Source organism: Vanessa cardui, chromosome 25 (genome assembly GCF_905220365.1).
Source record: "Vanessa cardui chromosome 25, ilVanCard2.1, whole genome shotgun sequence".
NCBI lineage: Eukaryota > Metazoa > Arthropoda > Insecta > Lepidoptera > Nymphalidae > Vanessa > Vanessa cardui.
The window spans coordinates 1083654-1107242 of NC_061147.1; the positions used below are offsets into that span (position 1 = coordinate 1083654).

Sequence of the window (23589 nt, forward strand, 5' to 3'; positions counted from 1 at the left end):
TCATAGGGAACCCATTATCCTAATATGCCCAGGGCCTCTGATCAGTGAAAGACGACCCTAACGTAATACAACTTTGCATTATTACCGGAGTAAATTCATGTTTGTACATCCTCAAATATTTGCCATTTTGTAAATTTAAAGATTAAAGCAAGCCTTGAAACCAAATATAATAATACAAGAAGGTGTTCAAGAGCATTTATAAAAAGTCATTCACCAAGTCAAAACTGTATCAACATCGTACTTTGCTTATAATTAATATTGGCCACTAATTGAAGTCGATGTTTGGTTTGATGGAATGATTATTTGGTTCTCAGTGTCTAAGATTTTTGCAATATATATGTTTAAAACTATATCTTGTTCTTAATCCAAAATAGGTTTTTCTAGCGCTAGTGATGACTACAGAAAAACCACCGACGGAAACTAGTCCCTTATTAGATACTTCCTGCATTTTATTAATTGTATATTATCTTTTCAGATATTTCACCAACATCGACGACGTGACATGCAGAACACAACCGAGATAAAATGTCAGAGAAATACGAGGTTGCAATGACGGATGGCGCGGTGTTTACGAAACAACGGGTTTCGCCATTTTTGAGACAGGTCTTATATTATTTCGATATATTATTTTGTTGGTGGTAGGGCTTTGTGCAAGCCCGTCTGGGTAGGTACCACACACTACCGCCAAATAACAGTACTCAGTATTGTTGTGTTCCGGTCTGAAGGGTGAGTGAGCCAGTGTACTACACAAGGGACATAACATCTTAGTTCCCAAGGTTGGTGGCACATTGACGATGTAAGGAATAGTTAATATTTCTTACAGCGTCATTGTCTATGGGCGATGGTGACCACTTACCATCAGGTGGTCCATATGCTCGTCCGCCAACCTATACCATAAAAAAAAATTAGTAACTAGTCAACGTTAACGCTTATAATAAGGGTCTGATTAAAACAATTATATTGAAGGATAAACACACTAAAAAAAACTTGTAAGAATCAAAAGAATCTTGTAGAACTCAAACAGAAAGAACCAAAGTTTTATCATAATCGGATGAATGGTCCAGAGATGCAAGGCATTTTAATTAAATATTTAATTTAAGAAACTAAAATTCCTGTTATTTATTTAGTAATTTGTCAACGTCTCACGCTAAGAATAATTGTCTGATTAAAACATTTATATTGAAGAATGAATATGAATCTAGGGACCTAAGACCAAAATGAGCAAGTTTTGTGTATTTATACTTGAACGCAAAACCACACCAGAGTTTTATAATAATCACATGATCGGTTTAGAAACGCAAAGAAAAAAAAATTTTAATTACCCATTTAATCCAAAAATTTCTTAAACTTTTGGTATGGGATTATATTGTCTCTAATATGTGACTTATTACAAAACAAAATTACTCTAAATAGTATTATATATAACGAGGAGGCATCAACTCGTTATCAGATATGATATTCAAAATATAAGTCTAGTCGTTCACATTCGTTATATCTTTCTCTCGATATATTTTCAAATATCCCTATTTTCGCTATCATTTGTTCTATGTCATACAAAAGGCTGTCAGCGAATATAGTAAAAAAAATAAATAATACCTAATTAAACTTTTTGACATATATATGTAAATCATTAGGGAAGTTTTCTATCAAAGAAGTGTGGTCATTGCTGCGCATGATAATAATTTCCAAGGGTTATTTCTTCATCAGCTGTTAGCGGTCAGCGGCGTCGTGTTGTACATGATCGGTACTGGCGCCAATATCGCGTACCCTGGAGTCCTGTTGCAACAGTTACGCCAACCTGACTCAGCTGTACATCTGACTCCAGAGCATGAGTCATGGATTGGTAAGACTAATCATCAATATGACAAATAATAAGTATATATTTATACATATGATTATACTAAATGCATAGGTATGTATACACGGTACATATAACTAACTAAGATGACAACAACAGCCTGTAAATTCTCACTGCTGACCCAAAGGCCTCCTCTCCCTTTGAGGAGAAGGTTTAGAACATATTCCACCAGGCTGTTCCAATGCGGGTTGGTGGAATGCACATGTAGCACAATTTCTACGAAATTTGTCACATGCAGGTTTCCTCACGATGTTTTCCTTCAACGCTGAGCACGAGATGAATTATAAAGACAAATTAAGCACATGAAACAGCGGTGCTTGCCTGGGTTTGAACCCGCTATTATCGGTTAAGATGCACGCGTTCTAACCACTGGGCCATCTCGACTCTAAATCTCCAAACTAAGATATTTTTCCAATATTTGTCTGTCTTTCTATTTGTTCGGGCTAATATTTGGAACGACTGCAGATAGCTGATGTAATAAGGGAAACTTACCATCCTTACCACCTTAACCCTACTCCAGAAAATAATAGTGAAGCGACAAAATTTCATATGTGACAGTGACATCAATGATTATGATATTTATGGGATACACGTATCGAAATAGCTTGCCATTGAAAACGGCTGCCACTTTACTTGTGAGACATGAATCGCTCAGCTGAGCCCAATACTTCAGGATAACAAGCTACCAACAAGACAATATATTTGTATATTTGAATCAACGTGATCAGCATAATTACGATCATGATTCGAATCACGAAAGATGCCGATTTATCTTCAAAGAACTCCTATTATGTTACACGTACGTCGTAATGATTGAAATTGCTTGTAATCACAGCGAGATACTATTTAATGACTCGGAATTATATATTTCGCTGTGTTTCGTTCGTGTATTACTTTTAATTAAAGTCGAAATATACTTTATCAATTTCGTACTAGCTGAAGCGCTATTTAAAAGGGCTATAACAAAATATTAACCCGCTTTCGGATCATAATCATTATATACCAACACCATTGGTGCCACCCACTCATCAGTTATTCTACCGCCAAACAACAGTACTCAGTATTGTTGTGTTCCGGTCTGAAGGGTGTGTGAGCCAGTGTAACTACAGGCACAAGGGACATATCTTAGTTCCCAGGGTTAGTGGCGCATTGACGATTTAAGGAATAGTTATTATTTCTAACAGTGTCTATGGGTAATGGTGACCACTTACTATCAGGTGACCCATATGCTCGTCCGCCAACCTATAAAAAAAAAACATGGTGTAAAACAAAGCCCCTCACCAATGTCTGACTTTTTTTATGCTTAAATATTTAAATTTAAACAACGGATTTTGATGTGAATTTTTCAATAGAAAGATTGATTCAAGGGAAAGGTTTATGTGTATTATACATGCACAATATAATAGAGAGCCTTGATCATTTAAGAAGTTTTTAATATGATGAATAAACAAATTCTGTAGTATATTTAGTAGTACCAGCATTGCCGGGGCGGGTCGCTAGTAAATGTTTTTTTTTAAATATATACACATACACGAAAATGTTGGTTACCTCAACCTAATTTGTTATCTCCACCCAAGGCTAGTGGCCCCGAAAGTTTGGAACATATTCCACCACGCTGTTCCATTTCGGGTTGGTAGAATACACATGCAACAGAATTTCTATGAAAGTAGACACATGCAGGTTTCCTCATAATGTTTGCCTTCACCGGCGAGCACGAGATGAATTATAAACATAAATTAAGCACACGAATATTCAGTGGTGCTTGCCTGGGTTTTAACCCGCTATCGTCGTTTAATTTGACACAGCGAATCAATTTTATGAACCGACTTAATTAGAGAATATTCTTATTTCTATTTTAGTTTTGTATAAGTGGGTGGTCTCTACACAGACGAGCATGAACAAAACAATATAAGTACAAATTAAATAGCTTATTATTGTGCCATTTCAGCGTCAATCCTAGGCCTAGCTCTCATCGCCGGCATCATCGTGGCACCGTTCTGCCTGCAGAAGTTGGGACGTCGTCTTACTAACCAGCTGAGCACTCTTCCCGCCCTCGCTGGATGGGCCTTGCTGGTTGCCGCCAAGGGTCCCACAGCACTCCTGATGAGCAGGTCCTTGCAGGTAAAGAATATAACTGACGTATTTTTATTATAACTAGCTGTTATCTATGGCTTTGCTCGCGTAAAATATTACGTTGATGATTGGTATATTAGTATACAAAGACGTCTTAATCCTTTCTTTCCAAAAAAGTAGCCTATGATATTTCTCAGGCTTTAGACTATTTGTGTACCAATTTTCATTTGAATCGCTCCTATAGTTTTGGCGTGAGAGCGAGTCAGGCAGACAGAGTTAGTTTCGCATTTATAATATTAGTATGTATTGTTTTTAATTTTATTGGCTTTTGATTGGCGGACGAGCATATGGGTAACCTGATGGTAAGTGGTCACTACGGCACAAAGACAATGGCGCTGTAAGAAACAATAACCATTCTTTTCATCGCCAATGCGCCACCAACCTTGGGAACCAAGTTATGTCTCCTGTGTCTTAAATTCCACTGGCTCACTCATCCTTCAAACCGGAACAAAATAATACCAAGTACTGTTTGGCAGTAGAATTTCTAATGAATGAGTGGTACCCAGACGGGCTTGCACTAAGCCCTACCACCAAGTAAATTGTAATCAACTAACTCCAACTTATTATGATAATAAGTCTAAGATTAAATTTGACCTTGAACGATATGATTTCATTGGTCGAGTTCTTGAATAATCTTCAACTTACATTATAAATTCGTGGAACAATAATGTTTTGAAACAAAAATCAAAATATACTTTCTTCAAGCAGACTTTTTACACGTATTTTTGTATCGTCATTTAACGATCTATATTAAGTTAAGCTACCACCGGTAAATGCAGATTCTATCAAGAACAGGCAAGAACTCAGTAGTTACTCTTTTTAAAAAATTATAAAAACAAAGTTATATTAGTTAAATACAATTATATATGTATGTTAGTATCGGTGAAGATGTAATACCAACTTTGAACTAAGTGGAATCGTGCTATGATATAAATGAAGATATATAAACCAAGAACTATATAGTGCTATGCGTTACTCGTATGGAAGACAATGTATTTACATAACTCCTTCCTTTTACCGTGTATGGAGACTGGTATACTATTGTCAAATGATTAAATAATTTAACACGTTAACTGAGGCATCATTTCATCATAATAAATAAATAAATATGAGACAACATCACATACATGCTACATACCTACATGCTTTCGCCGGCGGTTTTTCCGAACCGATACGACATGGGAACCTTCAAGAAAAGAGCGTACTCCTTTCTCAAAGGCCGGCAACGCACCTGCAAGTCTTCTGGTGTTGCAGATGTCCATGGGCGGTGGTAGTCACTTTCCATCAGGTGAGCCTCCAAAAAAAAAAACATTACTCTGATCCCAATGTAAGTAGCTAAAGCACTCGTGTTATGGAATGAAATCAGAAGTAACGAAGGTACCATAAACACGCAAATCCAAGACAACATAGACAACTAACGATAATCTACATCGACTTGGCCGGGAATCGAACCCGGGACCACGGAGTGGCGTACCCATCAATACCTGTGTACACCACTCGACCACGGAGGTCGTCATAATACTAGTACGGGGTTTATTAGACCCTGTAACGCTTAAAAAACTAAAACTCGATGTGTGCAGATGGACAGATGTGGTCAGAAAAGATCTTAGTTCCTGCAATGTTACTGAAAACGATACGTCACATAGAGATAAGTGGAAGCCAAAGATTAGGAAGGCAGACCCCACCGTCACATGGGAATAATAAATGCACAGAAGAGAGAGAGAGAGAGAGAGAGTGCTCCATGGTTAGAGACCGCTTATTATTAGGTACACCATAGCGTTCTGTCTTCAATAGGCATCATATAAATATATTTATCTCTTTCCTATATTGTATCAAATAGACGTTACGGCGTCCGCACGACAGAGAAAAGTATGTTTTTCTTAACCGCACCGCAACGCAATACGAGCAAGGCAAGGCAAGCCGTATGTGTCTCACGTATAATGTAATATCATATGACCTAATATATTCGTCAATTTAACACGTCGATTTATATGCACTTGCTTTCTCTGACGCGAGAATCTATAGCGAGGAATAGCGTCGAATGGCGCGATAGGGAGTTATTTCTATTGATTGTTTAAATCGGCAGTAATCGGTTTTATTTTCATTTCATTGCATTTTCCGAAGCTACATCAAATTTGTGTCGTACTATACGACGCGTTATGACACCTCGGTCCACGCAAATTAAGGACATGAATAATCAGTGGTGGTTGCCTGGGTTTGAACCCACAATCACCAGCTAAGATGCACGCGTTCTAGCCACTGGGTCATTTTGTTAAGTTATGTAACAACAAAAACAACAAAGCGATTGATGTATTTACACGGACGGGAATATCAATTGACACCAATGACTCGTATAAATTATTCGTGATCGCGTTCCCAATTACAAATAGGTTGTTAAAATTAATCGCGTGTTGCCTACAATGGCGGACAGTACAAAGTATAAAGTATATTGTGTCAATTTAAAAATAGAACATAAAATAAATCAACAAATAAATTAACGTCTCGAGTTGTCCGGCAATTGAAAACACAGATTGATGGAAAGAATCTGTAATCAGAGATTATCAACAACAACAGCAACAACAGCCTGTAAATTTCCCACTGCTGGGCTAAGGCCTCCTCTCCCTTTGAGGAGAAGGTTTGGAACATATTCCCCCACGCTGTTCCGATGCGGGTTGGTGGAATACACATGTGGCAGAATTTCGATGAAATTAGACACATGCAGGTTACCTCACGATGTTTTTTCTTCACCGATGAGCACGAATTTAATTATAAATACAAATTAAGTACATGAATATTCAATGGTGCTTGCCTGGCCTTAAACCCGTAATCGTTGGTTAAGATGAACGCTTTGTAACCACTGGGCCATCTCAGCTCCCAGAGATTGGGAATAAAACCAAATCTATCAGTCAGAAATTCCGAGGCTGTAGACCTATTCTAATACAAATTATAATTCACGTATTCCATGGAACAAGATTTAGTTACAACATACAAACTAACAGATATATTTATAATATTAATGAAATCATTTTTAAAATGGATCGATCGTCTACAGCTTATCATGTTTAAATATTTAAGCCTGAGTGTTCTGATGCGATTAGCAATAATAATTCTGCCATCTCGAAGGACTTATAATGACGCCAAGCATCTTATCGTGTATTGTCATCCAAACACAACGTGTAGGTATACAAAATTTCAGCCAAATCGGTTAAAGATATCTGCATCAAAATTGAATAGCAAGATTCCACTAGTACATACATTCGAACATTGCAAGTTAAATAAAAGATTTTAATAAAAAACTACGGATATCAACTGTTATTACTTATAACTCTACTTAGAAATTACATTTCTATAAACAGATTTGACATAGACATCCAATACCAAAATTTATTTAGTCTTAAGAAATCGTTATGATACACTGTGAGTAACATTACTATGTTGTTATTATACTTTTATTTTTATAATTATTTATTTTGTTTGTATTGCGTTTATTGTATTTGTATGTTTAACTTTGCCGTCTCGTAAATTCAAATCGTTTATAAAAAATACATTGGTAAAAAAGACGTATTATTCGATACAAGATTTTGTAGATAATAAAAAGGCGTGGAATTAATACCTGTTGACTTCCAGGTAAGATATATTAATTTAAATAATTGTATTAACTAACATGACTGTATTTTTTTAAATGTTGAAAAAGAGTAACTACTGAGTTTCTTGCCGGTTCTTCTCGGTAGAATTTATTTTCCGAACCCGTGGTAGCCTCACTTAATTGTTAAATGACGATTCAAAAGTGCTTGTAAAAGCCCACTTGAATAAAGTTTATTTTGATTTTGATTTTGATTATGGGCTTAAACCGTATTTGTCTATGGTTAAGTGTATTACTTTTTATTTAATTCAACAGTGCTGTAAATGCCATTAGTGGTGTACACACTGCACTGGTCCGTGTACTTTTATTACATAAGTGTTTTTGTGAATATGCCGATGGTGTTTCAAATAAATAAATAAATTTACAGTGAGGTATCGAATCATATTTTTACTGAAATATATATTAATCGAATCGTTCGTATAAAAAATATTCGTATAGCTATACGTAACATTATATATTACAGAAGTGAAACTAATAAAATATACAGCTCTCTTTCTGTCACTCTGTACGTCAAATCTTCTTTCTCTTTCATGGAAGGAAGTAAATGTTAATCTTAAATGTGACCCGTATTATCATTACACAGTATAAAAAAGTCGCTTAGCTGTCTGTCATGTATGCTTAGATCTTTAAAATTACGCAACGGATTTTGATACGCTTTTTTTTAACAGATAGTGATTCGAGAGGAAGCTTTTTGTATATAAATGGACAATATAGTAAAGAAACACTGATAATTTTAGAAGTTTCTAATGTGATATCGTAAATAAACAAATTCTGTAGTACATTTAGTATCAGCAATGCACCCGTGCGAAGCAAGATTTGATTGTTAGTATTCTAATAAGTGGAATTAAGACAAATAAAAAACTTCGTCTCGAGTCTCGACCAATGGTCGCATCAAATCAGTGTCAACATGAATAATTTTTAAAATTAATTGTAAATAATTGCAAGTTAAATTAAAATAGGTATAATTAGTTAAGTGTATTATAGAATAAGATATTATTATCTACTATTCACAAAAATACTATTCACAAACAAACACAATTATATTTAATAAAAATAACAAGAACATAAAACAATATTTTAAACATGCAACTGAAATCAATCTTTTTAACCTCTCTCCCAACCAATATGGCCGTCGCCCGCCGTTTCGTCGTATGTCCGGTGACGTCACTTCATTTTCGTTCAACAATATATAAATAAAGAACATTTTGCTAGAGCAAAGCTATTAGTAATAATTCCAACATGACATATAGAAATATTGCACACAATGACCTTGAAATTTTAATAAGGAAATTTTCTATGAAGGTCAAGTAAAGGTCAAGTAAGGCCTTAGCCCATAGATATTAGCAGCTAAGGTGTTATGTCTCTTCTACCTGGGTAGGTATCTGACTATCCTAAAAAGACGACATCAAAAATATATTTAATAATTAGTTTTTAAAAGAAATTATGGTAATGAGTCATATTTCTAATTAATAAAGCAGTATTTAGCCTTGACATATGCAACATATGCTCGTTCATTATCTCTTCTCAAATTAATAATACTGGCGAATATTTCATCAGTATTATTGTAAATCATATCATGTATCATTACATAGTATAAAGTCGCTTACCGCTGTCTGTGCCTATGTATGTTTAGATCTTTAAAATTACGCAACGGATTTTGAAGCATTTTGTATATAAGTAATACATAGATATAATAATAAATATAAATATGTAATGTACTACATTACATACATTACTCTGATCCCAATATAAGTAGCACTTGTGTTATAGAAAATCAAAAGTAACGAAAACTTATGAATTTTTCTACATCGATTCGGCCGGGAATCGAAACCGGGACCTCGGAGAGGGTACCCATGAAAACCGGTGTACACACTACTCGACCAAGAGTTCGTCATTTAGTATATATCGGTATTGCACCCGTGCGAAGCCGGGGCTAGTATCTAATATTATGTTGTATAGACTGTTTATGACACAGCTGGGCATCCCCGCTTTATAAATTAATTTATAATTTTATTCTTGGACACGTTTGGGTATTAGCTCCTATATGCACTGCAAGTAACATGACCATTCTAAGTTTCAGTGTATTTTTTTAGTCAATTTATTCCACTGCACTACTATTATTAAAGTAAATTTAAATATTTTATCGATAAAATCTTTTGTCAATTAAATTTAAAATAATTTATTTGCTACTAGCTGTGAACGCGAATTTGTACGCCTTTGAAAAAAACAAAAAAAAAATGTTGTAGCTTAAGTATCCCCTTATTATATCAGTTATCTGCCAGTGAAAGTCACGTCAAAATCGGTCCAGCCATTCCAGAGATTAACTTCTATTCTTGGACACGTTTGGGTATTAGCTCCTATATGCACTGCAAGTAATATGACAGTTCTAAGTTTCAGTTTATTTTTTTAGTCAATTTATTCCCAGCACTACTTATATTTAAGTAAATTTAAATATTTTATCGATAAAATCATTTGTCAATTAAATTTAAAATAATTTATTTGCTACTTGCTGTGAACGCGAATTTGTACGCCTTTGAAAATAACAAAAAAAAAAATGTTGTAGCCTAAGTTACTCCCTATTATATCAGTTATCTGCCAGTGAAAGTCCCTTCAAAATCGGTACAGCCGTTTCAGAGATTAGCCGGAACAAACAGACAGACCGACAAAAATTGTAAAAATGTTATTTTGGTTTATGTACCGCGTCGAAATACATATGCATTGAGTAAAAAAGGGCTATTTTAATATTACAAACAGACACTCCAATTTTATTATATGTATAGATTATTCCTCCTGCTTTTGAAATAGGTTATATTCGAATAAATCGGCTCTAGTTTTTTGGAGAAAAGAACCCTTATGAAAAAAGCAAAAGGGATTGTAGTACTTGCCTCGAATGAAATTGCTTTCGCTATCTATCTGGCTTAGTAGTTTCTTGCCGTTTCTTCTCGCTAGAAGCTGCTTTCCGAAACGGTGGTAGTATTTAATTGTTGACGATTCAAAAACGCTTCATTGTGATGTTTATTAAAAAAAAAGTAAAGTAACAGCCTGTAAATTACCCACTGCTGGGCTAAGGCCTCCTCTCCCATTAATGATAGGGTTCGGAACATATTCCACCACGCTGTTCCAATGCGGGTTAGTGGAATGCACATGTGGCAGAATTTCGATGAAATTAGACACATGCAAGTTTCCTCACGATGTTTTACCGAGCACGAGATATAATTTGTATTTATAATTCATCTCGTGCTCGGCGGTGAAGGAAAACATCGTGAGGAAACCTGCATGTGTCTAATTTCATATATATATATAGTGGTGCTTGCCTGGATTTTGAACCCGAAATCATCGATTAAGATGCACGCGTTCTAACCACGCGGCCATCTCGGCACTTGTGAAGTTTACTTGAATAAAATTGATTTGATTTGATAGTATTTTAAATATAAAAGTTTGAGACTAATTAAATAAAAAAATATATATTAAAAAAAATGTATTACATAAAAGAAAGCAAAAGAACCCACTGAGGGGGTTTAACACTTTATTCTCGTTGACGATTTCTGCCAGTTTTAAAACGACCAAAAACTCTATCAGATCATTATCGTGTTATTTATAGCCAACTAACATATACATATTTAAATATCAAATCTTTGTCGATGGCCAACATATTATAATTCTTGCGCAATACATTAATCAACACTGGGGCCGGTTCGTTTGCGATTGAACTTAAAAATTTTGCTAGCATCCTTGTCACCATTTCACGCCATCATAATTAGTGCAGTAGATATTTAGATTTGAAAATACATGTGGTTAATAGAATTATACTTGGTGGTAGGGCTTTGTGCAAGCCCGTCTGGGTAGGTACCACCCACTCATCAGTTATTCTACCGCCAAACAGTATTCAGTATTTTTGTGTTCCGGTTTGAAGGGTGAGTGAGCCAGTGTAACTACAGGCACAAGGGACATAATATTTTAGTTTCCAAGGTTAGTGGCGCATTGACGATTTAAGGAATAGTTAATATTTCTTACAACGTCATAGTTTATGGGTAATAGTGGCCACTTACCATCAGGTGGCCCATATGCTCGTCCTAAGTTCCGTTTTTCATAAATGAGACAAAACTACTAATCATTGAACTTCCTAAAAGTGTTGTATTTTGTAAGCGTTTAATTCAGTGTTACTAATTACAGGGTTTCGGCATGGGCATCCAAGCAGCCGCCGCACCTGTTTCCATCGCTGAGTACTCTGCCCCGAAGCACAGAGGAGCCTTCCTCGCAACAATCGCGTTTTCATTCGCAACCGGCATGCTGGTCGCTCACATCTTCGGCACCATTCTCTATTGGAGATCAGCAGCGCTGGCGTGTGGTTCTTTCTATGCCATATCTCTCGTCCTAATCTCGTTATCACCTGAAACGCCACCATTCCTCGCGACCAAAGGCAGGTTCAGTGAATGCCGTAAATCATTTCGGTGGTTGAGAGGCCAAGATGACGATGCTGAGAAGGAATTAGAAGTTCTCTTGAACAGCCAAAAACATAACGATATTCAAACACCAAAAGTATCAAAGTTCAAAATGTATTCGGAAATAATTATGAAGCCGGAATTTTACAAGCCAACTGTTATCATGATGTTCATGTTCGTACTCTTCCAGATATCTGGAATGACCGTGGTACCGTCGTATACGGTGCCAATGATGGCGGAAGTGACAGATGGTACCATTGAATCTTACACGAGCATGCTGATGGTCGATGTTGTGAGATTCGCTACGGCGGTGTTGGCGTGTATTGTCGTGAATAAGCTCAATCGACGCACTGTGCTTTTCTTAGGAATTTACATAAGCGTTGCTTCATTATTATTGACTTCTCTTTTGTTATATTTGAGAGATTTTGGATATATAGCTGACGAATATAAATGGACGCCGGTAGTACCCACCCTGTTTTATATATTTGGAAAAACATTGGGCATACTGCCCATACCTTGGGCAATCGCTGGAGAAATATTTCCCCTGGCATACAGATCACTTGGAAGCGGAATTTCCGGAATGTTCCTTTCTATTATGTTTTTCGTGGTGGTAAAAACTGCACCCACGTCGTTCAGACAGATTGGAGTTAAAGGAACATTTTGCGTGTATGGTGTTAGTATAGCCATTTGTGGCGCTTTCCTATTTTATCTCCTACCTGAGACTAAAGGAAAAACTTTATACGAAATCGAAAGTCACTTTAAGGGAATTAAAGACAAGACAGTGGAAGTAAGTGAAAAAGACCGAATTCTAGAATTAGAAAAGGTCGAAGAGGGTTGAATGGGTGAATGGAATATTTAGGAGACGCCTTCCAGCTGTGAGCAGCTGGCCCCGTAGTTAGGAGGACTATCTTGTGACGAGTATTATTATTATTTATTGCCCATTACGCTGAAACATGGATCAATTGTCGTTACTACAAAATTTCCGTGATGTTAAAATGCAATAAAAACGCAATAAATGCAACAGATTTTTATTTATATAACATAAGTATGTTGAGATTAATATTTACTACGGTAAATAAACGAACGATAACATAAATTAATCTTTATTACACAGTAAAGTCTCCAATCACTGCACACCGTCAGTCTTATTTGATTAATATAGTATGTGCGAACTGCATCTGCGCATTTCACCGTTATTTATGCCGTTCAGTGGTTCAGCACTCTTTATATCCCTCGCTGACAGCCCTCGGAAGCTGTCTTCGATCTCCTGGAGAGTCCTGTCCTTAGTCTCCGGCATCATAAAGTATATAATCGACAGACATAACACAACAACCCCAGCGTACATCAAATACGTTATAGGCAGTCCTACAGCATTATTTAAAACTGGAAAACTCTTGACAGCAATGAAGAAATTAAGGGATAAAGCTAAAACGCTGATCCCGCCGCCCAAACCCCTGTACTCTAACGGGAAAATTTCTCCTGATATCGCAAACGGTATTGACGATATACCGATGGTTAGGGAACACATGTACAGACCGATTAACGCAATTGGTATCCACTGGTTATCGAAAGGTAGCATATCATTTTGTTTCGCGTAAACGTAAAAACTTTTACCAATATACGAAAACACACAAACTGCACCACTAGAAAATAGAAGAGTTCTCCTCTTTAATGTCTTCATGAAGAAAACCGCGATTATATTACAAATTAGTCTTTCAATGTCCAACATTACCATTAAGAACTTTGCGTTCGCATCAGGTCCGACGACTTTGTGAATGATATCCATAGCGTAGGAGCTGATCACATTGATTCCAGCAAATTGGAACATCGTGTATAATAAAAACATAATGATTATAGGTTTATAGAATTCTGGCTTTCTTGATGTTGACCTCAAATATGAGAAGAATCTCTTAGCTTTAACCTTCAATGGGACGTCTTGGTCAATCACGCTGGACTTACGCTGCATTCTTTGAGCGGCTACCATGTTCTCGAATTCCGATTCCTGGTCAGGTCCACGACCTCTAAGCCAGAAGAATACTTCCTCGCCCTCCTTGATTCTACCCTTGGATATCAACCAGGATGGGGACTCAGGGTTGTATATTATCAGCAAAAGGCTTGTGAAAGTGATGAAAGAGCATATCAAGGCGTTCTGTTCCCAACTAACGTACGTCCCCATACCGTGAGAAAACATTACACCAATCGTCAACGAAAGCGAAACACTGGTTAAAAATACTCCTCGGCTTTTAGGGTCAGTCATTTCACCAATAATAATTGACCCCAAAGGTCCCAGCATACCCATCGATACCCCTTGAAGGAATCTCGCCGTGATCAGGCCAGCGACGCTGTTCACCATGAGGAGCAGAAACCATCCGGATAAAACAGGTAGTATAGTGAGGAGATGTGACCGTTTTCTTCCCAGGGTATCCATGAGGGGCGTGATGATGAAGTTACCCGCAATCAACGCGAAGCCGATTACGGATGCTGAAATGAAACAAAATAATTAATTAATGGATATCGATTAGTTGGATTAACACAGACAAAAAATATATAATGATAGATTATAGACATACATACTGGATGTATGTATGTTCTCACTAATTTTCGCATTTCTAATATTAGCAGGATATGATAGTAGGACATTATGTAAGCTCTAGAGAAAACGGTTTATGTTTTCTTTAATTTTATTTCTATTAATTGTACTCGTAGTATCAACAGCTGCTACAATTCTTTTGACACACATCCCCCTTAAAGTTAAATATGGAGTAATATGGTTTTTTTTTAGTATATGGTGAATTCTTCGAAAAGGAATAATTGACAAGTGGTTACACCATACTTCTCTATAAGACATACAGCGTCATTAAGATATACCACGTTTTTTCCAACGTTAAAATAATGCCAATTATGCTAAATAAGATGTTTCACCTCTATGTTTGTTGTTAGACAAAAAAACATATACTTAATATTTAAAAAAGTAACAACAACAACAGCCTCTAAATTTCCCACTGCTGGGCTAAGAACTCCTCTCACTTTGTGGAGAAGGTTTGAAACATATTGCGCCACGCTGTTCCAATGCGGGTTGGTGGAATACACATGTGGCAGGACTTCTATGAAATTTGACACATGCAGGTTTCCTCACGACGTTTTTCCTTCACCGCCGAGAACGAGATGAATTATAATCATAAATTAATCATATGAATATTCAGTGGTGCTTGTCTGGATTTGAACCCGCAATCATCGGTTAAGATGCATACGTTCTATCTTATATTCCGCAAAATGCCCTAATTACACAGACACATAGGCAAATTGAGACAAGCATTCAAATCAACATTAAAGAAATAAATGAATGTTGTTTAAATATTTTAAAAAAATATATTAATTTATATCACTAAATCCAATAATATTTCACAGTAACTTATCTATGTATTATGTTTATATCTGCTACACCCCTACCTCTTCCTATGTCTTTCTTTCCTCTACCTTAAGATTGTCTGGAAGAGATCACTGTTGTAGCAATAAGGACGTCTCTTGTCCATCTTTCTTAAACATGACTAAACTATATGTTTACTAGTGTACCGTATAGGTTATTTTAATTTGATTTGTTTTAAATCCAGATAAGGTGTCCAATATCCTAGTATTTTGTCTTTGTATGGATAAACTCAACCTTAGCCGAAGTAGCTGCAATAATATTATCAATACATGTATATGTATAGCTAGTATAGCTTACCAATCCATGATTCTTCGCTGGTCGTGACCTGGATATGAGATTCAGGGCGCCGCAAACTTGGGATGAGAATGGCGGAGAAACCAATGACGCAGCCGTGCGCTATTATATTGATGGCCACGCTCGCCGTTAAGAAACACTGGAAAAACACAATTCACTCTTTTTAAAGACCAGCACATGTATGTATTTGTAGTTACTAACTTTTTGAACTGAACAAACGTCATATTTCTTTTTAACTTTAGAAGATGGCCAAAATTGTTACCACCTTTTTGCACTGACAAAAACGAAGGTTATTTTTAGTGAGTAATATTAAGTGGCCATCACCACCCATAGACAATCGCATTATAAAGAATATTAAATCGTCAGTATCCTACCAACTTTGAAACAAGGATGTTATGTCCCTTGTGCTTTTTGTAGTCATACTGGCTTACTCAACCTTATAGCTAAAACACAACAGTACCATATGGCTTTTTAGCCGTAGAAAATGTCATAAGTGGACGGTATCTATCAAGCTGGTTTGCACCAAACCATTTCGCCTAGTAAAATTTCTATAACAATTACATTCGACGACATCGGGAATATTTATAGTCATATTTAGTGATGGCCCAATTGCAACAAGTCGGAGGGTAAAAGATATGCTTAATTTATTTTTAAAATTATATTTGTTAGGCTTAAAACCATAATAAGAAAATATACACATTTAGGCTATATAAAAGGCTATATATAATATGAAATTCTTTTAACACAACTGGCAGCTTTTGCCCAGAAGAGGGACGTTTATGAACAGCTAATTCGTCCGTCCCTAATATTTTTCATTTCTTCTGTCATTAGTATCCTATTCGTACGTAGAAATATTGTACTACACTAAAGAATACTAGCCTATAATTTTTAAATCGCCAGGAGTATCGAGATAAATAAAACCATTATAAGAAAAACTTTATAAGAAGAACTTTGGTTTTTCAGTGCGCATGTCACTTGAAAATTTTTGAACTGATTACAGTCAAGGTAAAGAAAATTTATATATAATATAGAAGTGATTACACTTGCCTATTGATAGTCAAAACTATAGCACCGGTTCGGAATTTAACACTTTGGACCTGTGAAGAACCGGCGAAAGAAACTCAGCGGGATATTTATTTTTTTATTTCATGTCACGTCTACGAAAATAATAAAAATATTTTTATTATTTGAAACTGCCAGTATTGCATATCTGATAATTCTCACTTCCTGAGAATTTATGATCGTGTTAATTGAGTGTTTTCTAAAAGAATATCTCTATAAATCTGTCTAAATAACAGTTTGTTTCTAAAAATATTCTTTAATTAGGATCTCAATATAAAGTAGACTAATTAAATAAATAAATATAAGACAACATCACATACATTACTTTGATCCCAATGTAAGTATCTAAAGCACTTGTGTTATGGAAAGTCAGAAGTACCGACGGTACCACAAACACCCAGACCCAAGACAACATAGAAAACTAATGATAATCTACATCGACTCGGCCGGGAATCGAACCCGGGGCCTCGGAGTAGCGTACAACCGGTGTACACACCACTCGATCACGGAGGTCGACCTACCGACTAATTTTATTAATGCCCAACCGTCACTGTTGTAATAATCAGCAAATAGCACACCTACTGTGGCCTTGACACAGCTCGATACGAATCTAATCACAAGTGATCATAAGATTAACAATTCATAATTAAAAAGTAAATTATTAGAATTTTAAAAATAAACTATTATAGATAACATATATCTACATTACGCCTTTATACAGAGTCGGATTTAAAGGTGTGGAGGCCCCGGGGCCACAAAGCAGTGAGGGCCCTAGACAAACAGAAGCGTGAACACCCTAATAATTATATTATTATGAATTAATTAGTTTTTTTATTTCAATCAGTAAGCTATGAATTGTTTCGTATTTGTATCGGTAACTTTTACAATATTAAATAGTAACATTATTATAATTTGACTATATCTCAGTATTTGTTAACTTGCTGAAAACTGTGGCCCCCTCTCATGTGGAGGCCCCAGGGCAGTTGCCCCGGTTGCCCTCCCCTAAATACGGCCCTGCCTTTATATATGTAATATGCGCCTATTTAATATCTTTTTTATATCTATTCTTAAGTAATCATTACATAGTATAAAACTAAAACGCTTACAGCTGTCTGTTCCTATGTATGCTTAGATCTTAAAATTAATATTGAAATATTTCAGATCGAAATATTAACTCAAGATTATTATGAACTTAGTTTCAATAGTAATGGTTCACATTCGTCCGTTTTGTTATGAGTTTACTAAGATTCTAATTGAAATAAAAACTATTAAGTTAAAATTAAAAAAATAAAATTATTTTTACATTAATGTATTCTTTTTTTAAAAATCACGTAGATTGATATATTAGCTAACAATAAATTGTTCAGAAGTAAGGGCAACATTATATTCCTAAGATATTTATTTAATAAGTATTCTTCACCACTTGACTATGTGCTATAAAATTCATTTAAATCGGTTCAGCGGTTAAAACATAAAATATTACTAATTATTATCGGTGTTTAGCGGCAGAATATGTAGATTTTTGTCAAATAATAAAGTGTTATTTAAAAAAAAAATTTCAAATCAACGATAAAAACGTCATAGATAGTATTATATATTTTTTTATCTCTAAAATGTTTTAGAATTAGACCTGCATTAAGACCGGATAAACGAATTTACACTGCAGAATTATATTACGTCACGGATTAAGATATTTATGATCAAAGAATATTTTTTATCTGTGCTACGTGCTAAATTAGAATGTGAATAATTGTTTATTATATATAAGTATATTTTATCTGTATTTTTTATTATTATCACGCCTATTATATAAATTTATGTAGCTTTAAATTAGTTTTTTTTTTTAAATATTTTCATTTAAATTAAATTTAGAAAAACTAGTATTTTATAATTTGGGATTATTTCGTTATTTTTAAAGTTACTAAAACTAATTTATTAAGATGTTTTTACGTCTGTATCAGATTTGTTTAAATTGAACGCAGAGGCATACCTTATAGCAGCGGCCGGCAACCTTTTGGTAGGCAAGGGCCACAAGGTGGCAAAATAAAGTACAGGCGGGCCGCAGTCATGATATAACCTTAGAAGCCCAATATACCTACGCCCAATTAGTGTTAATTAGTCATATTCCATAGATAAAAGAAATATGCTATTGAAAATTGTTAAAAGATACAGAGTTTAATTCGTACACATAATACTAACATTATGTTTATATGTTTGAACATAAAAAATAAAAGAAAAATAAAGAAAAAAACTACAAACGACCTAAATAGGAAACTGACTTTACACAATTTTAGTGTGATGTCTGCGGTTGCATTTGAGACGCTATTTTTTGTATGTTTAATATATTTGTCAACTTTTTTACAAAACCGCAAGGCCGCAAGGAAGATGTTCGCGGGCCGCGGGTTGGCGACCGATGCCTTATAGTAAAACACTTCCCTTTCATTAATTCTTACAGTCTATGCTATAGCAATTATTTTCCTATCAAAATTACCCTTATAATAATTACTTATTTAACATTTTAGCGATTCTTACAAATTACTCGATGCCTCAGGACTTATTATTCTGTAAATTGATTTGATATCGAAAACCAGTATCAATATCTCTTAAGCTTTAAAACATCATTGTTATACGCTGTGAGTAATATTTTTAATTACTTATTTTTATTTATTTACTTATTTGACAACACCAACAAGTAGTACAACAAAAATACACATTAATCAAAAGTCATAATACGTAAATGGGTAATTGCCTACTTTTTTTACATGTGTTCTAAGATTACTTGGAAATTATAATATAAGTAAACATTGTAAAAAGTTAAGTGATAAAATAAAACATTATAGAATTAATAAAAATAAAGAGACAATCGGATACAGTCTTAATACGATTTTATGTCAAAATTTAAAAATAAATTAAATTAAGCAAAATTATCGATTGTGAGTTTAAATACATTGTAAAAGATTGTAAATATTGTCATTTGTTTTTTGTTTTTAAAGGTTTACAATTGTTGTTTGAGTTAAGTCTTACACCGCATCTTTATCTAAGTTACTAGCACAGTAACAATCAAATAGTTTAAGTTTTTATTATTAGCTTAAGACTGAATTACTTTTTTACTTTTATTCAATAGTGTTAATGTGTGTAAATACCTGTAGTGGTGTATAACACTGCATTGATGCGTGTACTTTTAATTGCATTGTTTTGTTTTATAATGCTGATGTATTAATTTATTTTTATTAATAAATAATTTATTTTCATCCTTACAGGCCACCATCTCATCTTATTTCATCTTTAATTTTAATAACCATCACGCCACATACAGACACATTATAACATATCTGAGAATGTTTTAGAATATGTTAATATTTAAATAAAATATTTGTAACATTTATAAATTTGCCGTTTCGTAAATTCAAATCGTTTGTAAAAAATACATTGGTAAAAATTATTATTTGTATTCGATACAAGATTTTATAGATGATAAAAAAGCGTGGAGTAAATACCTGTTAACTTCCAAGCAAGATATATTAATTGAAATAATTGTATTAACTAACATGACTTTGTATTTTTTAAATATTGAAAAAGAGTAACTACTGAGTTTCTTGCCGGTTCTTCTCGGTAGAATCTACTTTCCGAACCGGTGGTAACTTCACTTAATTGTAAAATGGCGAATCATAGTGCAGGTTAAAGGCTACTTGAATACAGTTTATTTTGATTTTGATAAGGGCATAAAATTAAAAATAATACAACTCTATATATATTGCCTCCCTTCTTTATATACTTCTGAATTATGCCACTCAATAGCGGTTTAAGAAGTTTCTACGCTCACTTCTGTTGATTATTATTTACATATTATCGATTGTAGGTTAGCATATCGCACAAGGTCGTTAGTGTTGAATGTATTCTGTTACTAAATTGATAACGACAAGGATGCCAGTGTCAAGATTGAGGGAATCTTATCGAAATCAATATCACCGTATATTTGCAAGTTGTATCGAAACGGGAAATCTTTGCGAATTATTACTAATTAGGATCCTGTCGCGGCTTCCTGTATTTATTTCGCTTGTGACATAGATATTCTCAATATATAACGAACAGCTACCTATCTACTACTTATCCTACCTAACTACTTATAGTTTCGAATGAAGACTCTGTAAGAAACTCAGCAGTTTATATATCATAGAAATTCAGGTATAATACAAAATTATGCCAATGAAATGCAATTAACGATATACAGTCTGAAGTTCAACAAATATTACGAAATACAGTCGCCTATATCTACGCTAAATCAATGAATGGGGAATAAACATGTGTTAGTAATCGTCGAGCAAGAAAGAGTGCATGTGAAACCTGCTATAAATTTGATATAAGTATTCAGTTAAGATTCAAAATGTAAACTAACCCAACCATTGGACTTTGCCAAATCTAAGTATGCTAACAACAACAACATCCTGTAAATTCCCACTTCTGGGCTAAAGGCCTCCTCTCCCTTTGAGGAGAAGGTTTGTAACATATTCCACCACGCTGTTCCAATGCAGGTTGGTGGAATACACATGTGGCAGAATTTGTCACATGCAGGTTTCCTCACGATGTTTTCCTTCACCACTGAGCACGAGATGAATTATAAAGACAAATTAAGCACATGAATCAGCGGTGCTTGCCTGGGTTTGAACCCGCAATCATCGGTTAAGTTGCACGCGTTCTAACCACTGGGCCATCTTGACAGACTATAAATAATGCTTTATACTAAAATGGTTGAACATATTCAACGGTAAGTATGTTTAATTTTGTAACGTTTTTAAAAAGGTAACACAATATCGGTAAACCCTTCTTTTCCAATAAATATGGTGCGAAAAATTGATTAAATATAACCTAAAATGTTATAAAAATAGATTTATCGCAGCATGTATGAGCACAAAACTTATCTATTAGATAAATGAAATGTGCACGACACCGTAGAAGACGAAAGGTATTTCGAGAGATACAAAAAACGAGCGTGCCTCACAATAGCCGCATATGACGTCAGAAAACATCTCAATAATAATAATCATAGATAATATAAATAATGGTATTAATTAAAATTAAAATCATATCCTTTCGAGAAATGTGTTAGCGCAATCTGACGTTAAAAAAAATGGCGCGCGATTCCTGTAAAATAACTTCCACAGATTATAGAAAAGCGTGAGGAAAGTTATAACATCAAAAACTACGGCAAACACAAAAATATTTTAAAGGAAGGTTGACTATCTGTACAGACTATAATTAATTTTACGAACTACGACTAACTTTAATAAGTATGGACTTATTTGTTGAATATTAAACGATCTGTGTTTATAAATTTTTGTTCGTTTGATTACTTATTCGATTTAGTAGCAACACACTTTCATATTGATTATCAAATTGAACAGTTCGGAAACGAAAATAACCTGACATGAAGACAACTTGAGATATAAAACCAGTGAGTCTTTTTGTCAATTCGTGATTGTTGACTCAAGATCACAAAGAAATTACGCATTCTTCAAAAGGTAACACAAAATAAACTAGATTCAATTGTATTTTGTCCAATATTTCAAGAACATTTTCTTTTTGTTTTTAAAATTATGTAAAAACTTTTTGCATAAAAAGCAGAATTAAGACATAGACAAAATTACATAGATAAATGTTTTCAAAATTATAATCGATAAAAATATCCACTAAATTTGTTCAATTTTTATAAATTTACTATTTTTATTTAAAATTTATTTAATAAAAAATAAAATACACTTAAATCATTTGAACCTTTGACATTTAACACAACACTAAAACTACATACTTAAAAAAAAAAAAACTTACTTGTCGCAAAATATAGATACAGCTCCCACGTTTATCCTGTTTACCCATTATTAAATAAAACTATTAAACAAACATCGCGTTAAATAAAACAATACGTGTTTCAAGCATATCTTGGCAATGGTTGAATGATGTTTGTGTCAATGATATTGATAATGAGATTAGATATTCCAACGGCAATCAAAGCCCGATAACAGCACTTGTATAACTGTTTGTCAAGAGAACAAAGGACGTTAAATTGTGGTTATCGTAAATGATTTTAACAGTCACTATTTTTATTTTTAAATTATATAAAATTAAGGAATATATGTGAACAAATATAAAGAGGTAATAATAAAAAATTATATCGAAATATTTAATACCACTACATATTATAATGCGAAGTTACATCTTTTTTCAGATTTTCATACGGTTTACTAATCAATGTGTTTCGTCATAAATTAGGTGTATAATTATGGGTTTGTGTAAATTGACTAAAATATGACTGTGATATTATATTAAATACTACAGAACATCTTACAACGTTCACAGTTTTTCAGTCATTAGACAGTAACTAAAATTATCTGTTTCTCTACTATATTGTCCACGTATTATACATATAAACCTTCCTATTGATTAAAAATATTAATATCGATTTAAAAAATCCCGTATCAAAATTAGTTTTGTATTTTAAAGATCTAAGCATACATAAGGACAGACAGCGGTAAGGGTAACTTTGTTTTATACATTTCGTATGCCGTGGCGACAGAAGGTCTGACGATCTCTCAAGCAGTTCTCCACTCCCTTTGATGCTAGGTATATAAAATACACCTAGTATATAAAAACCTTTTTTAGAAAATTTGTACTAAATTTTTTTTTTTTTACCAAAAATCGTATATTATTATTTTTAATGCTTTATTTCAAATTT

General features: G+C 34.2%; 2 protein-coding genes across 2 annotated transcripts; one reads left to right on the forward strand and one right to left on the reverse strand.

Annotated features, from left to right (window-relative positions):
- The first annotated feature begins 472 nt into the window (after positions 1–472).
- Positions 473–13097, forward strand: LOC124540484 (facilitated trehalose transporter Tret1-like). The gene is made up of 4 exons (XM_047118097.1): positions 473–603; positions 1708–1843; positions 3807–3979; positions 11808–13097. Exons 1-4 carry the CDS (start codon positions 526–528, stop codon positions 12912–12914), a joined length of 1494 nt encoding a protein of 497 aa, XP_046974053.1. The 5' UTR covers positions 473–525; the 3' UTR covers positions 12915–13097.
- Positions 13089–22825, reverse strand: LOC124540485 (facilitated trehalose transporter Tret1-like). The gene is made up of 3 exons (XM_047118098.1): positions 22686–22825; positions 15801–15936; positions 13089–14557 (listed from the first exon to the last, which is right to left on the reverse strand). The coding sequence occupies exons 1-3, from the start codon at positions 22731–22733 to the stop codon at positions 13230–13232; spliced, it is 1512 nt and encodes a 503-aa protein (XP_046974054.1). The 5' UTR covers positions 22734–22825; the 3' UTR covers positions 13089–13229.
- Between the last annotated feature and the right edge of the window lie 764 nt (positions 22826–23589).

What these genes read in the sequence shown, in the direction of transcription:
- LOC124540484 (XM_047118097.1), top strand. Translation starts at nt 526, where the DNA reads ATGTCAGAGAAATACGAGGTTGCAATGACGGATGGCGCGGTGTTTACG. An exon ending in AGAGCATGAGTCATGGATTG is followed by an intron (nt 1,844 to 3,806) that starts GTAAGACTAATC and finishes GTGCCATTTCAG; the next exon opens with CGTCAATCCTAGGCCTAGCT. An exon ending in TGATGAGCAGGTCCTTGCAG is followed by an intron (nt 3,980 to 11,807) that starts GTAAAGAATATA and finishes TACTAATTACAG; the next exon opens with GGTTTCGGCATGGGCATCCA.
- LOC124540485 (XM_047118098.1), bottom strand. Translation starts at nt 22,733, where the DNA reads ATGGGTAAACAGGATAAACGTGGGAGCTGTATCTATATTTTGCGACAA. An exon ending in GTATCTATATTTTGCGACAA is followed by an intron (nt 15,937 to 22,685) that starts GTAAGTTTTTTT and finishes GTGTTTTTCCAG; the next exon opens with TGTTTCTTAACGGCGAGCGT. An exon ending in CAGCGAAGAATCATGGATTG is followed by an intron (nt 14,558 to 15,800) that starts GTAAGCTATACT and finishes GTTTCATTTCAG; the next exon opens with CATCCGTAATCGGCTTCGCG.